General features: G+C 32.9%; 1 protein-coding gene across 4 annotated transcripts in view; it reads left to right on the forward strand.

Annotated features, from left to right (window-relative positions):
- LOC105249883 (tetraspanin-1) overlaps nt 1-14,094 on the forward strand; it is a 52,510-nt gene that overhangs the window by 29,557 nt on the left and 8,859 nt on the right. Inside the window, exons 5-9 of one of the 4 annotated variants that reach the window (XM_011255652.3) lie at nt 2,179-2,253; nt 2,425-2,532; nt 3,139-3,312; nt 6,832-6,973; nt 13,540-13,852. In XM_011255652.3, the coding sequence (XP_011253954.1) occupies nt 2,179-2,253; nt 2,425-2,532; nt 3,139-3,312; nt 6,832-6,973; nt 13,540-13,565 (525 nt within the window). In that variant the 3' untranslated portion in view covers nt 13,566-13,852. Of the gene's footprint in view, nt 1-2,178; nt 2,254-2,424; nt 2,533-3,138; nt 3,313-6,831; nt 6,974-7,150; nt 7,953-9,581; nt 11,594-13,539; nt 13,853-14,094 lie in introns of those variants that run through there. The other 3 variants (XM_011255651.3, XM_011255650.3, XM_020027117.2) reach the window with 3 other exon arrangements.

Consider the following 14,094-nt stretch of genomic DNA (forward strand, 5'->3'; position numbering starts at 1 on the left):
AGCGTAGAACTGTATATGGCTGGACCGGTTTAAGGAAAGGAGACCATCGATGACACGCGAGAGGGTTGCCCTTCAACGTCACGTGTTGACGAAAACATTCAACGTGTTCACGATTTGGTGATGTCAGACTGTCGCATTGCTACTAGAATGATTGCTGCTGAGCTGGGAATTAGTAAAGGAATTAGTAATGTTCAAATAATTTTAAAAGAAGATTTAAACATGTGGAAGCTGCGCAAAAATCGTTCCGAAAGTTTTGACTCAGGAGTAAAAACAACAATGTATTGCTTGTTGCCAAGATTGGATGGAGAATGAAGAGGATTAGAATTTCTTGCAAAGGATGATAACTGGAGATGAATCATGGATTTACGAGTATGATCCGGAAATAAAAAGGCTGAGAGAAGAATGGAAACATGTTGGTTCGCCTCACAGCAAAAAAGTGCGCAAGAATCCTTCAAAAATCAAGTCTATACTCTTCCTTTTTTTTTATGCAGGGTGAGGAAAAAGTATGGAAACCCCTAAATTTTTTGAAAACTATGTATTTTAGAAACAAATGTTTCAGACAAGTTGTAAGGTTTCAAGTAACGCATTACGTAGCAATATCAGTATAACCTTAAACAGCACCGTCAAGATCACATAAAAATCACTTTGAATTTTTTAAATGGAGCTCCCTACTTTTTATTATATATTCTTGTAGCTTGTTTCAAGAGCTTTCCAAAACACTATAATAAAGTATTCATTCAGTTAGTACTTTTTAAGTTATAAGGCTTGAAATAATTTCTTAATATTACATAAACCGTAAACAATAAAATATTTTTTCTTCAAAACTATGTTTTTTCTTTACACCAATTGATTCTTCACATTATCTTATGCATAAAAGTATGAAGATAAGATAATAAAAAAATGAATATTTTATTAAATATTTTATGGTTTATGTAAAATTAAGAAATTATTTCAAGCCTTATAACTCGAAAAGTATTCAATGAAGAAATACTTTATTATACTATTTTGGAAAGCTCTTGAAACAAGCTACAAGAATGTGTAATAAAAAATAGGGACTTTTATTTAAAAAATTCCAATTGATTTTTATGTGACCTTGACGGTGCTATTCAAGGTCATACTGATATTGCTACATAATGCGTTACTTGAAATCCTACAACTTCTGTCTGAAACATTTGTTTCAAAATGCATAGTTTTCGAAAAATTTAAAGGTTTCTATACTTTTTCCTCACCCTGTATATACAGGGTGTCCCATTTTAATCCATCCAGTCGAATATCTTGAAATCCAAGCCCGAGAGAGAAAAATGTTTCAGACAAAAGTTGTATGATTTCAAGGGTGCTATAAGAAGGTACCATTGGTTTGACCTTGAAGAATCATTTGAAGGTTATGCGAAGGTTACTTCAATTTTTTTAAAAGGAACACCCTATATATTTTTGTATATTCTTATAGCTCATCTCGAGAGCTTTCCAAAACACTATAATAAAGTATTTCTTCATCGAACACTTTTCGAGTTATGAGACTTGAAATAATTTCTTAATTTTACATAAACCATAACATGTATCTAGTAAAATATTCTAGTATATATTTTTCGATTATCTTACCTTAATATTTTTATGTACAAAATAATGAGAGGAATCAATTGGTGTAAAGAAAACAACTGTATGTTTTCTTTATATCATGTCTGAAACATTTTTCTCTCTCGGGCTTGGTTTTCGAGATATTCGACTAGGTGGATTAAAATGGGACACCCCGTATATATATATATATATATATATATATATATATTTGAGGAGTACATTTTGGGGATGTGGAGAGCATGAAATGAGACTCCTGAAAGACCTAACTTTGCAGGATATGCAATACTGTTTTTAATAATGGAAAAAGAGTATTTTGGAAGAGTACTTTGAGAGTGATCGCGTTCTGGAATAATTAAAATTAGATTTTTGATGAGCTCAGTACACGAACGTTTTGTTCACACCTCGTAATTTAATAATGCAAGATACTCGCCCTTTTCTCTCATTCGTGATATGATAGCTAAAATAGAAGAGAGTAAGTTTACATAAAAATGTATGTAAAAAAATGTATTTGTCTAACGATGCTTTTTCGAGAGAAGCAAATTTCGTGAATCGATTTCATTTTACGTTTCGGATTTTTAATTTTTTAATGTGGTATGATTACAGTACGGCATTCTAATCTTGCTGGTTTTAGTCCTGGAGTGTGTGGTGGTTGGACTAGCTTTTGGACTTAAAGGAGATGTGCGTATCAATCTAATTTTCCCGTTTTCTTGCACAAATGCGCTTCCACCTGGTGAAATCACAAGTTCGATTAATTATCGAGCAATTACGATAGACCAGTGCGGATTGAATGAATGACGATCACAGATACATAGACATTAAGGCTCGCTTTAATATGAAATTTAAATGTAGGCCGAGAAAGGTATGCAGAGCTTCTTGAAGTCGACCATCAAATATTATGCGACCACCGCTGATAAAGCTGAAACAGTGACGGTCGCGTGGGACGGTATTATGAGCCAGGTAAAGCTACCAATTATTATTTAATGAGTGCTTAAGTTAATTATCATTGATAATCAATTAACTTTGAGCGACGAGTTGAATTAATTGGTACATCGATTCTTCCGGATTTCATTTATCTTACATGTATAAGCGCGATTAATTGTCTAAAGTGCTTCGCTAATTGTACCGTGTTTCGGTATAAGTGAAAGTCGGCAATATTACTCATATTAGTGAGCCATCGCGTTCACCATCCTATCACTTGCAGTAAAATTACAAACTTATCTTAAATTTGTCTACAAATTATGGAAAAAATGCGTAGAAAGTGTCATTTTATAATATTTTAAAATTCATCAAAAATCGATATTTAGAAGAATATTATTTATCCGTTAGTTTTATTACATTAATAGGGCTTTCGTGCCGTTAATTAGCTAGCTTAAGTGATATAAGGAGCAATAATAATTTATCTAATTATTCACTTGTTCAATTATTTAATTTATGAATATATAATATACTTTCTCTGCGTTTTTTTTTTATTACAGTAAACAAAAAATAATATACTTCGTTTGTATAATGATCAACGACACATGATAGATAAGCATTATTTCATATTAATGGAAATATTTTCAGCTTCATTGTTGCGGCGTGGAAAGTTATCGGGACTTCAGCGAAAATACGAATCTGACTGCAATCGGAAAATTGATTCCCGAAGCCTGCTGTATAAAAATGAGTGAAGGATCTAACGTTCTGAAGGATTCCTCGTGTCCAATTAGTCCTACCGCTTCCAATTCGTACTATCTAACGGTAAATTGAGTTTATTATTACTTATTATTATTATTATTATTATTATTATTATTATTATTATTATTATTATTATTATTATTATTATTATTATATTTATTATTATTATTACTTTACTGACCTTTCCTTTATTATTCGGTGTATTCAAAACTGAGAGTAGAATCATTCAATACGTTTAACGTAATTGTTTCCTGAAGACAGTGTTCATGATACGGACATGCATTTGTCTATAGCATACTTTCTCCTTGACAATTTTCTGAGCGTGACTCGGCATTGGCATTGCGTGTTTCTAATTCTCGTACGACGCATCCATAAAGATATACGTACCAATTGAACAAATACGTTCGTGCTATGCGTGATGAACATTTATATAAGCCTCATGTACAATAGATTATTTTCAAATTGACATTTTCCAAAATCCGCAATAAAAAAGATTTGATATTTTAGTTTGATATATATTAAACATTCCGTTAACATAACTTTTTCGGACTAAAATTTCAGGTCAAAGTCAAGTCAAATTTATACTTAAAATTTATTTGTAAACAACCCAAAGAACACATTGTAGTCAAAATGACGTTATTTTGACGTCATAATTGACGATTTTTGGTTACAAAATTTGACGATTTGTTGACGATTATTAATATACGCTATAAATGGATTATTTCTCATTTATATCCACCTAATTTCAAATAATCTGTTTCTATTTTGAATTCCAACAAGGAATCCAGATTATTAAATAAATTATTTTAAATTTGGTTTATTAGAAATTAAACTGATAAATACCCAAAGAACACATTGTAGTCAAAATGACGTTATTTTGACGTCATAATTACATCACAATAGAAGAAATCAAAATGACGATTTTTGGTTACAAAATTTGACGATTTGTTGACGATTATTAATATACGCTATAAATGAATTATTTCTCATCCACTTAATTTCAAATAATCTGTTTAATATTTTGAATTCCAACAAGGAATCCAGATTATTAAATAAATTATTTTAAATTTGGTTTATTAGAAATTAAACTGATAAATAGTGATGCCAGGAACAGGAAGAGAACATTACCCATACGCACACAAGCAGAGAGCTGCTACGTAGTTCTCTGATTGTGTGCATGTGAGCATCGTCCTCTTTCTGGCACTATTGCTCAAAAGGAAAAAAATATACTATAGATCTTATCTAATGTTTAGCAGCACTTTATCTATATCCTCTATACAGGGTGACCCATTTTAACTTAGGCAGCCAAATAACTCGAAAAATAAGCACACTACGAAAAAATGGTTAGAATCAAAATTTCGTCATTTCGAGGGGGACGTACAATGACGTTAAAATCAGCCCCCCCACCCCTCCCCCTGGGCGGTGAGGGGGGGCAAGTTTGAAATCTTAAATGGGAACCCCTATTTTTTATTGCATATTCCTGTAGCTTATCTCGAGAGCTTTCCAAAACGCTATAATTAAGTACCTTTTTATTAAGTATTTTTTGAGTTATAAGGCTTGAAATAATTTCTTAATTTTACATAAACCATAAAATATCTAGTAAACCATTCATTTTTCGATTATCTTATCTTGATACTTTTATGTACAAAATAATGAGAGGAATCAATTGGTGTAAAGAAAACATACAGTTGTTTTTAAGAAAAAATATGGAATTGTTAATTGCAAATTACATATTTTTTCTTAGAAACAACTATGTGTTTTCTTTACACCAATTGATTCCTCTCATTATTTTGTACATAGAAGTATGAAGGTAAGATAATCGAAAAATGAATGGTTTACTAGATATTTTATGGTTTATGTAAAATTAAGAAATTATTTCAAGCCTTATAACTCAAAAAGTACTTAATAAAAAGGTACTTAATTATAGTGTTTTGGAAAGCTCTCGAGATAAGCTACAGGAATATGCAATAAAAAATAGGAGTTCCCATTTAAGATTTCAAACTTGCCCCCCCTCACCGCCCAGGGGGAGGGGTGGGGGGGCTGATTTTAACGTCATTGTACGTCCCCCTCGAAATGACGAAATTTTGATTCTAACCATTTTTTCGTAGTGTGCTTATTTTTCGAGTTATTTGGCTGCCTAAGTTAAAATGGGTCACCCTGTATACATTAATGATGAAAAATTGAATACAAATTTAGTTAAGTTTGGTACGCCGCGTAGCGGCAAATGTAGAAACTCATTGTATAAATGTATACAGGATTAGGAAAAAGTCTGGATATATTCCCTTAATATTTCGAAAAATACGCATACATTTAAAAAAAAAATGTTTTATACAAAAGTTATAGGGTTTTATGTAGCATATTACACAGCAACATTATTATGACCTCGCGTTGTCAAGGTTATGTGAAGATCAGCTTCAATTTTTTAAATGGAACCCCCTATTTTTCATTGCATATTCTTGTAGCTTACCTCGAGAGCTTTCCAAAACACTATAATAAATTATTTTTCCATGAAGAATACTTTTCGAGTTATGAGGGTTGAAATCATTCCTTAATTTTACATAAACGTAAAATATCTTGTAAAATATTCATTTTTCAATTACCTTAATACTTTTATGCACAAAATAATGAGAGGAATCAATTGGTGCAAAGAAAACATACATTTGTTTCTAAGAAAAAATATGTAATTTGCAATTAACAATTCCATATTTTTTCTTAAAAACAACTATATGTTTTCTTTACACCAATTGATTCCTCTCATTATTTTGTGCATAAAAGTATTAAGATAAGATAATTGAAAAATGAATATTTTACAAGATATTTTATAGTTTATGTAAAATTAAGAAATCAGCCTCATGTCAAGCCTCATAATTCGAAAAGTTTTTCGAAAATGGAAAAATAATTTATTATATTGTTTTGGAAGGTTCTCGAGGGGATTCTATTTAAAAAATTGAAGCTGACCTTCATATAACCTTGACAACGCTGTTCAAGATCATAATAATGTAACTGTGTAATGCGCCACATAAAACCGTATAACTCTTGAAACATTTTTTTTAAAAATGCGTATTTAAAGGGTATATTAAGGGGTATATTAAGGGGTATATTAATGCGAAATATTAAGGGGTATCCAGACTTTTTCCTAACCCTGTATAAAAGTAAGATGATAATAAAAAGGCTATTAAATTATAAAAAATGATCCATTGATGACATCGAAGTGACATAAAGCCATATACGTAAATAATCATTTTCAGAACTTTTATGCATACTAAACTTCATACTATACTACTATATTAAATTTGCAAAACAAGCGCAAAGTCATTTTTCCGTCACGAGCAGTATATGTTACTGAGGTCAAATTTTCGTCACATGACTATTTCGAGTCAAAATAAAGTCATTTTGACTTTTTCTTGACTTTAGTGTATTCCTTGGGAATAAGCTTAACACATGAAATGTTCAGTATCGATACTTTTCTTAAGAAGATATTCACTTGAAATTAGCTAAAGAATTCGTATATAAAGTTACACAAATATATTTACGTAAATGGAATATGTTAGGTAAACTGATGATTACTTATCTATCTTGTAGGGTTGCTATCAGGCTATAATGACCGCCATCGAGGAGAATGCGGCGATAGTGATCGGTGTGGCCGCTGCCCTGGTCTTCGTCGAGGTCTTGGTCATTATTCTGGCGCTCTATCTAGCCTGCTGCTACTGGCGTCCACAACATGGTAGGCTCGGTGTTAAAGTCAGTTACTAAATGCTAAATAAATCTATTACGGTAGTAAGCGTGCGCGCGCGCAACAGTAACTTACGATATTCGTTGAAACGATTTCCCTCGGCCGTTGTAGTGATGCCTCAGTTTTCGTAAATTGACGGTAAAATATGACCTCTTTAACACTTTGCAGTTTATCGATGCGTAGAACCTTCTGGCAAGGAATAAACCTCGAGAGCAGAATGCGCTAAGCTTTCTTCTGCCAGCAGTTCTTTTGAACGCAGTTCATTTTCCTTTATGGACTTCGCGAATATACCTCGACTGTGTTTGTATGTGTATTATGTAATACACATACAAGATGATCATATGCGCATGTATGCATGTATATGCGTATGCATATTCATATGCATACATGTAGGTACGTGTTTTCGTGTTTTCCAACGCAACGGCGACTCAAATCGAATCCGGTGGCATCGCATCGTGCGCTTCGACTGCATACAGTTTCAGAAACCACGACGTAAGAAATCGAAGGGTTGCGAATTAGAAATGACGTACACGTGAAATGTTTATATTTCAGTCTCGATTGGTGATCGCCAATTGACGGATCACGATTCGAACCCTTCGATTATGCTCTATCTATCGGCGGCATGTTAACACATGAATTTTCGCGAAAAATTGCGTTGAGCGGAAAGCGTTTTCACTTTGTGAAGTCCAATCAGCGACAAAGCCTCGAGTGCATGTGCCAAATTCAATCGCGCTAAGAGCCTTCGCTTTGACGTTTCAAGTATCAATGCATCAAATTTACATTTCGCTTTCGCTGATATTCAATTTACTAGGAAAAAAACATGGAAAATCTCATCGAATTCTCAGGGATTTTTTTGTACCTCGAGAAATCAGACAAATTCGTAAAAATTTATCGGGATTCGGGATATTTTTTTACAAGAAATTCTCTTTGATGATGCTTTTATATTTTGTAAACAATCGGCAATCCGCTGAAGTATGAATTATATGTATTTCAAATATATTATAAATATATATCTATCTTTGTTTATATATTTTCATTGTCCTAATAAAATATTAAATATGCAGTAAATATTTATGTTATCGTAATATTTAATGATTTTTAAAGAAATAGAAATGTTACACAAGTGCACAATGTTTATCTTAAAGCTTTTCTCACAAGGAAAGGTATCCAATTGTCACTCATGGATTCTAATGAAACTTTGTACACTTGTAAAACTATGCAAAATAAAAGACAAGTATTTTTTTTATCTGTGGAGAAGCAATTTTAAGGGCAGAAACAACCACCCCTTGTATACAGGGTGGGCCATTTTTTTAAATGGAACCACCTACTTTTTATTGCATATTCTTGTAGCTTATCTCGAGAGCTTTCCAAAACAGTATAATAATGTTACTGTACGTCAAGTATTTTCCGAGTTAGAAGGCTTGAAAGTTACATTATATAGTAGATGGGGCAGTTGTTTCTGCCCTCAAAATCGCTTCTCCGCAGATAAAAAAAAATACGTGTCTATTATTTTGCATAGTTTTACAAGTGTACAAAGTTTCATTAGAATCCGTGAGTGACAGTTGGATACTTTTCCTTGTCAGTATATTTGCAAATCTCGCATTTGGAATTTAAGCAACTCCATGCTTCTCCTTCATATGAGTGAAAATCAAAAAGCGTAAATATTCAATTAGAAAAACGTTTATTTTAGAAAGTGGTACCAACAATTTAAAAAAATCCTTTTTACTTGAAATCAAAATATTTGAAGATCAGGAAATTTTTTTTATAAAATTTGAGTAGACACCTTGTAAAACGTCGCTGTTTTTTCAATGCGGCGAACACTCATTGATCGTTCAACATCTCTTGATGTATCTTGAAATGAAATTTCTCCTTTTCTTAACGCGGAATTAAGTCAAGAAGACACTTTTGTTTTGCGACGCGAAATGGGACGAGAATGCTCGGAGATTTCTTTTCATGTCACCGAGCATATCATTAGCATAAATATTCGGTCTCTGTCCGCTCAACGCACGCTTATCAATGACGTCCGTATCAATGTCGTCATCGCACTGTTCACCGTGCACATGATTCAAATGCTTTTATTGCTCGGGCGCGCGAAATGACCAAAATAATGTACATATCCGGGACGTGTACATATTTCTCGAACGTCAACAGCTTCGAATTGTCCAAGTTGTTTTTCGTACGAGATAAAGGATAAAATGCGAGATCTCCACGTATTTAAATAACACGTACGTAATTGTATCGATTACGAACGAGTCGAACTATCGAGAGAGAACGAAAAACTTAATTTCCCAAGATTCTTAATATCCATCCAATTGCACGTAGCTATTTCCGACATCTCACATTCCGTTATATCAGTACAAAAAAAAATTTGTTGCACACGATTTTCCACGTAGCGTTATAGACGATTGAAAGTGTTGCAGCACAATTTCACGTTCAGATCCTAGACGAGGATAAGGTGTCGTTGGAAATGTTAAAATCACAATGTTATAAATGTTATTATACGCGCATATCCGCGATTTTGATCACGCACGATCTATCCTATTAAAAGTAGATCCTTCTCCCACAATCGGAAAGCATTGACAAATGGACGTTCTTTTAGCTTGTGTAGACGTATCGTCAAGACAGGCCTGGTGAGGTGCTGAAGTAAGGATGATGATTTTGATGGGATTTGCTTTCAAGTAAGATGGAGGTTGAAGCTGTCAGTTGACAGCTGATTCCTCCCACGCTGCTGCTTCGCTGCAGCGTCTAGATCTATCCTCCATTTCTACTCTACAAGCGTTCTTTCGTGAATTCTATCGAGGCATGGTAGCTTTGCTCTCTACCCTTGCATGGCCATGCTGTTGTATATAATTTGACAGAAAGAGAGAGATGCGGATATATGCGAAGACAAAGAGGGAGGCCCGATTGCATCGTTACGCGGCGCAACCTGCAGACAGGAAGTGCGTTTAGCAAGGGATATCCTGATATAGTATCATCGATGAGAGACTAAATTTCCACCGAGAGTTCGATTCGGGTCAGAGTTGGATCAAAGTCGAGTCAGAGTTGGATCAAAGTCGGGTCAGAGTCAAGTTGGGGTGAAACACCAATAAACCCTATTCTGACCTTTTTATGGTGGAAACACCAATAAACCCTATTCTGACCCAATTCTGACCCAACTCTGACCCGATTCGAACTCTTGGTGGAAACTTAGTCAGAGATTACACAGCGCATCTAGGATGTGTGATTGAAATAAGAAATAAATTATACAAAGAAAAGATACGAAAAGATACGTATAAAGTAGCCTGATGTAAACGTCTTAATCTGTGCAATCGTTGTTTCGTGTTTACATCTAATCTAAAAATAATATTAATTATAATTAGACAGTCTTCGAGTTTCGCGAAATACAATGATATCATTTATGATAATTTATATACAAGTAAATTATGAAGCAATAATTACGATTATGCTGAAGACGAGGCCAAAGTAGAAAAATATAGATCGCTCTAATCGAAGCGTTACTTTTGCAATATTCTTTCTTCTTTAATTTTAAATAAATAACTGTAAATATAAAAATAAACTATAAATTTACTTTTATATTAATTTTATATATTCGAGCGAGATTCAAAAATCTTTCTTCTAACTATACTATAGTTCGCGCTCTCAGAAACGGAACGAATTATTCAAACGTATTCGTTCAAACGAATATGCAATTGGGCCTGTAAAGTTTCTTTTTCGCTTACAGCGTTACAATTTCATTTCATTTCACGATTTGTTCATACTCGAACGACTCTATCGGCACAAGTTATTAAACACACGTGACAAAATTCTACTCGGAATTGTCGTACGTAGTAACGCAACATTAACTGTTTCTTTCCGTCCCACCCCATTTCATTGAAATTAGAGTAGCTTAGTCAGTCTATATCGTCTGAATGTTGCAAACGCTATATACGTACCTAACAGATACATCATAGATGGCGAGATGAAAGAATCTCATTCATGCATAATGTAAAGAACACAAAATATATTACTGTGTAAATGTGAGTACAAACGTACAATTTCGAGGAGAAATCCAATACATTGATAAGAAATTGATTAATGCGTGTTAGTGTATATTCTCAATGTTTAACACACACTGCTGTATACGCAATTTGTATACGTATGCGCACCATACAAACACATACACGGAGACCCAAAGCAACAGACACTCTAAGACTGAAAATTAAGAAATCAAATTTAACGCATGCACACTACAAATGATCTGACGATTTATGCAGATTTTACAAATCGACAATGTCACTTACTTGAACATGACGAGATACGTGTATTTAGATGAAATATAGTTTGTATATTCTTGACATAGATGTAACGAACGTGAAACGAACTTTTGATTCCTTGTTCATTTTGTATAGAAGTAAAATAAAATTGTATCAGTATATCGCACGTATCTCCCGCGTATATTACATAATAATGTACGTGTGGAAAATGCCAAAAAAATAATGATGCACAAATGATCTTACGCTTTTTCCTCGGTACCTGAACTTCTCTAGATTCTTAACAACCGATCCATAGAGAAGATTTGAATTATATTGCAGCAATGTTGCATAATGTAGTGCGCTGTTACAACCCATACGGCACACAAAGATTGCATACACATTGCAGCAATCTTTCACCGCAATATTGCAACGTTGCAAATTCACTGCAAAATGTTGCCGCGTTGTGGGATTGCAGCAATGTTAAAATGTTCGCTTTCAGGAATATTGTAATGTAAGGTTATAGCAATGTTACGGTGCAACGTATTTGTAATATTAAACGCGTTTTGCTAAAAATGCAAACACCGTTTTAAATTTAATAAAAAAATTTGAAAATATAAAAAATAGGTTTAAAAAAGATAGGAAAAAAATGTCTTTAAAAAAACATCTATTAGTGTTTTTTATTAAATGTTTCTTAAATATTTATCTCAATAATATACATACAATTATTTTACATACATTCGACACCAGAATATTTTAATACGTGCAATAAATTATTTCCTATTTACCTATTCAATTAAGAAAAATCTGTTTAATATTCTGAAACCCAATGAAGGATTCAGATCATTAAACAAATTATTTGTTTAATAATCTAGATCCCTCATTAGAATTCAGAATATTAAGTAAACCAAGTCAGTTTATCAGAAATTAAGCTCACCCAAAACAAGAAATATAATTAGTACATTAATCCTTTGTAGACTTATATCCTTATATCTTAGATGAATTCGAATACGAATTAGTTAAATTGGGTGTCGCTGCGGCAAATAAAGAAACACATGTTATATATTTTCGCTGTATTAAAACGTTGCTGCAACATTGCCAAAATAATATCTCTGCATTACTTCTGCAACATTACACTGCAGTGAGCAATATTGTAACATTGCAACAATGTTGATGCAAACTTCTATGCTGTATCCCATACAACACACAAAGATTGCAAACACATTGCAGCAATCTTTTACCGCAATATTGCAACGTTGCAAATTCACTGCAAAATGTTGCTGCATAATTGTTGTGGGATTACAGCAACGTTAAAATGTCCGCTTTCAGGAATATTGCAATGTAAGATTATAGTAATGTTACGATTCAACGTATTTGTAATATTAAACGCGTTTTGCTAAAAATGCAAACACCGTTTTAAATTTAATAAAAAAAATGTGAAAATATAAAAAAATGTTTAAAAAAGGTAGGAAAAAAATGTCTTTAAAAAAACATCTATATTAGTGTTTTTTATTAGATGTTTCTTAAATATTTATCTCAATAATATACATACAATTATTTTACATACATTAGACACCAGAATATTTTAATACGTGCAACAAATGAATTATTTCCTATTTACCTATTCAATTAAGAAAAATCTGTTTAATATTCTGAAACCCAATGAAGATTATCACAAATTATTAATATTAATATTAAACAAATTATTTGTTTAATAATCTAGATCCCTCATTAGAATTCAGAATATTAAGTAAACCAAGTCAGTTTATCAGAAATTAAACTGACACAAGACAAGAAATATAATTACTACATTAATCCTTTGTAGACTTATATCCTTATATCCATCTCAGATGAATTCGAATACGAGTTAGTTGAATTGGGTGTCGTCGCGTAGCGGCAAGTAAAGAAACACATGTTATATATTTTCGCTGTGTTAAAACGTTGCTGCAACATTGCCAAAGTAATATTACAAAATAATGTCTGCACTACATCTGCAATATTACACTGCAGTGAGCAATATTGTAACATTGCAGCAATATTGATGCAAGCTTCTGTGCTGTATGGGAAGGACAGTGTGTTGCGGTAACGTATCCGCAACATTGTATTTTTACAATTAAATGCTGTATAAATGCAGTGCCAATTATTATTATCGCGCTTATAGATCGGCTTGAAGAAACGTGTTTTAAACACGTTCTTTCTCTCTGTGTTAGTATGCGTGCGCGTACGTACACACACGATCGATTGACATATAATTCAATTTTACGATGCTCTTTATACTCATGGCTACTAATTGTTCATGCCACACATTCTAGACATTTTCGTTTCCAGTGTTAACTTGTTGGTGCTGCTGTTGACGAGGCATTAAGAGCATGGAACTGTTGAGTAGTGCCTCCTAGCACGTTGAGAGCCCTTAGTGTGCTCCTGTGCCTTGCTTGCTTGCGAAACTCTAGCTGCTAGCCCAGCCTAGGCTAGCTGAGAAATCGACCGACAGAAAAAAAAGATTTTCTGACACGCTTGAGTCAATGAAACGTTTTCGGAAAAATATACTGACAGTGACGTAGAAGATAATGAATCAATTCGCATCGTGAGAATTAATCAATTTCTTTTAAAAAGGAATTATTATTAGCTGATTATTTTAGAATATACATATATATAATTCCCTTTTACTCATGTGTTTATTATATATTATATATATGTTACATATATATATATATATATATATATATATATATATATATACAGGGTGGCCCCGAACGTTCCAGCCAGACTTTGAGATCTTATAGGAAATTTAATTCTGAACAAAAAATTTCCTATAAACATGGATCGAAAAATGCTTCCTTAAGAAATTATCGCTCAAAAACCTCTGATGAAGGAACAGCAAAA

This window comes from Camponotus floridanus, unplaced genomic scaffold (genome assembly GCF_003227725.1).
Source record: "Camponotus floridanus strain SB8 unplaced genomic scaffold, Cflo_v7.5 scaffold123, whole genome shotgun sequence".
In the NCBI taxonomy this organism is placed as follows: Eukaryota; Metazoa; Arthropoda; class Insecta; order Hymenoptera; family Formicidae; genus Camponotus; species Camponotus floridanus.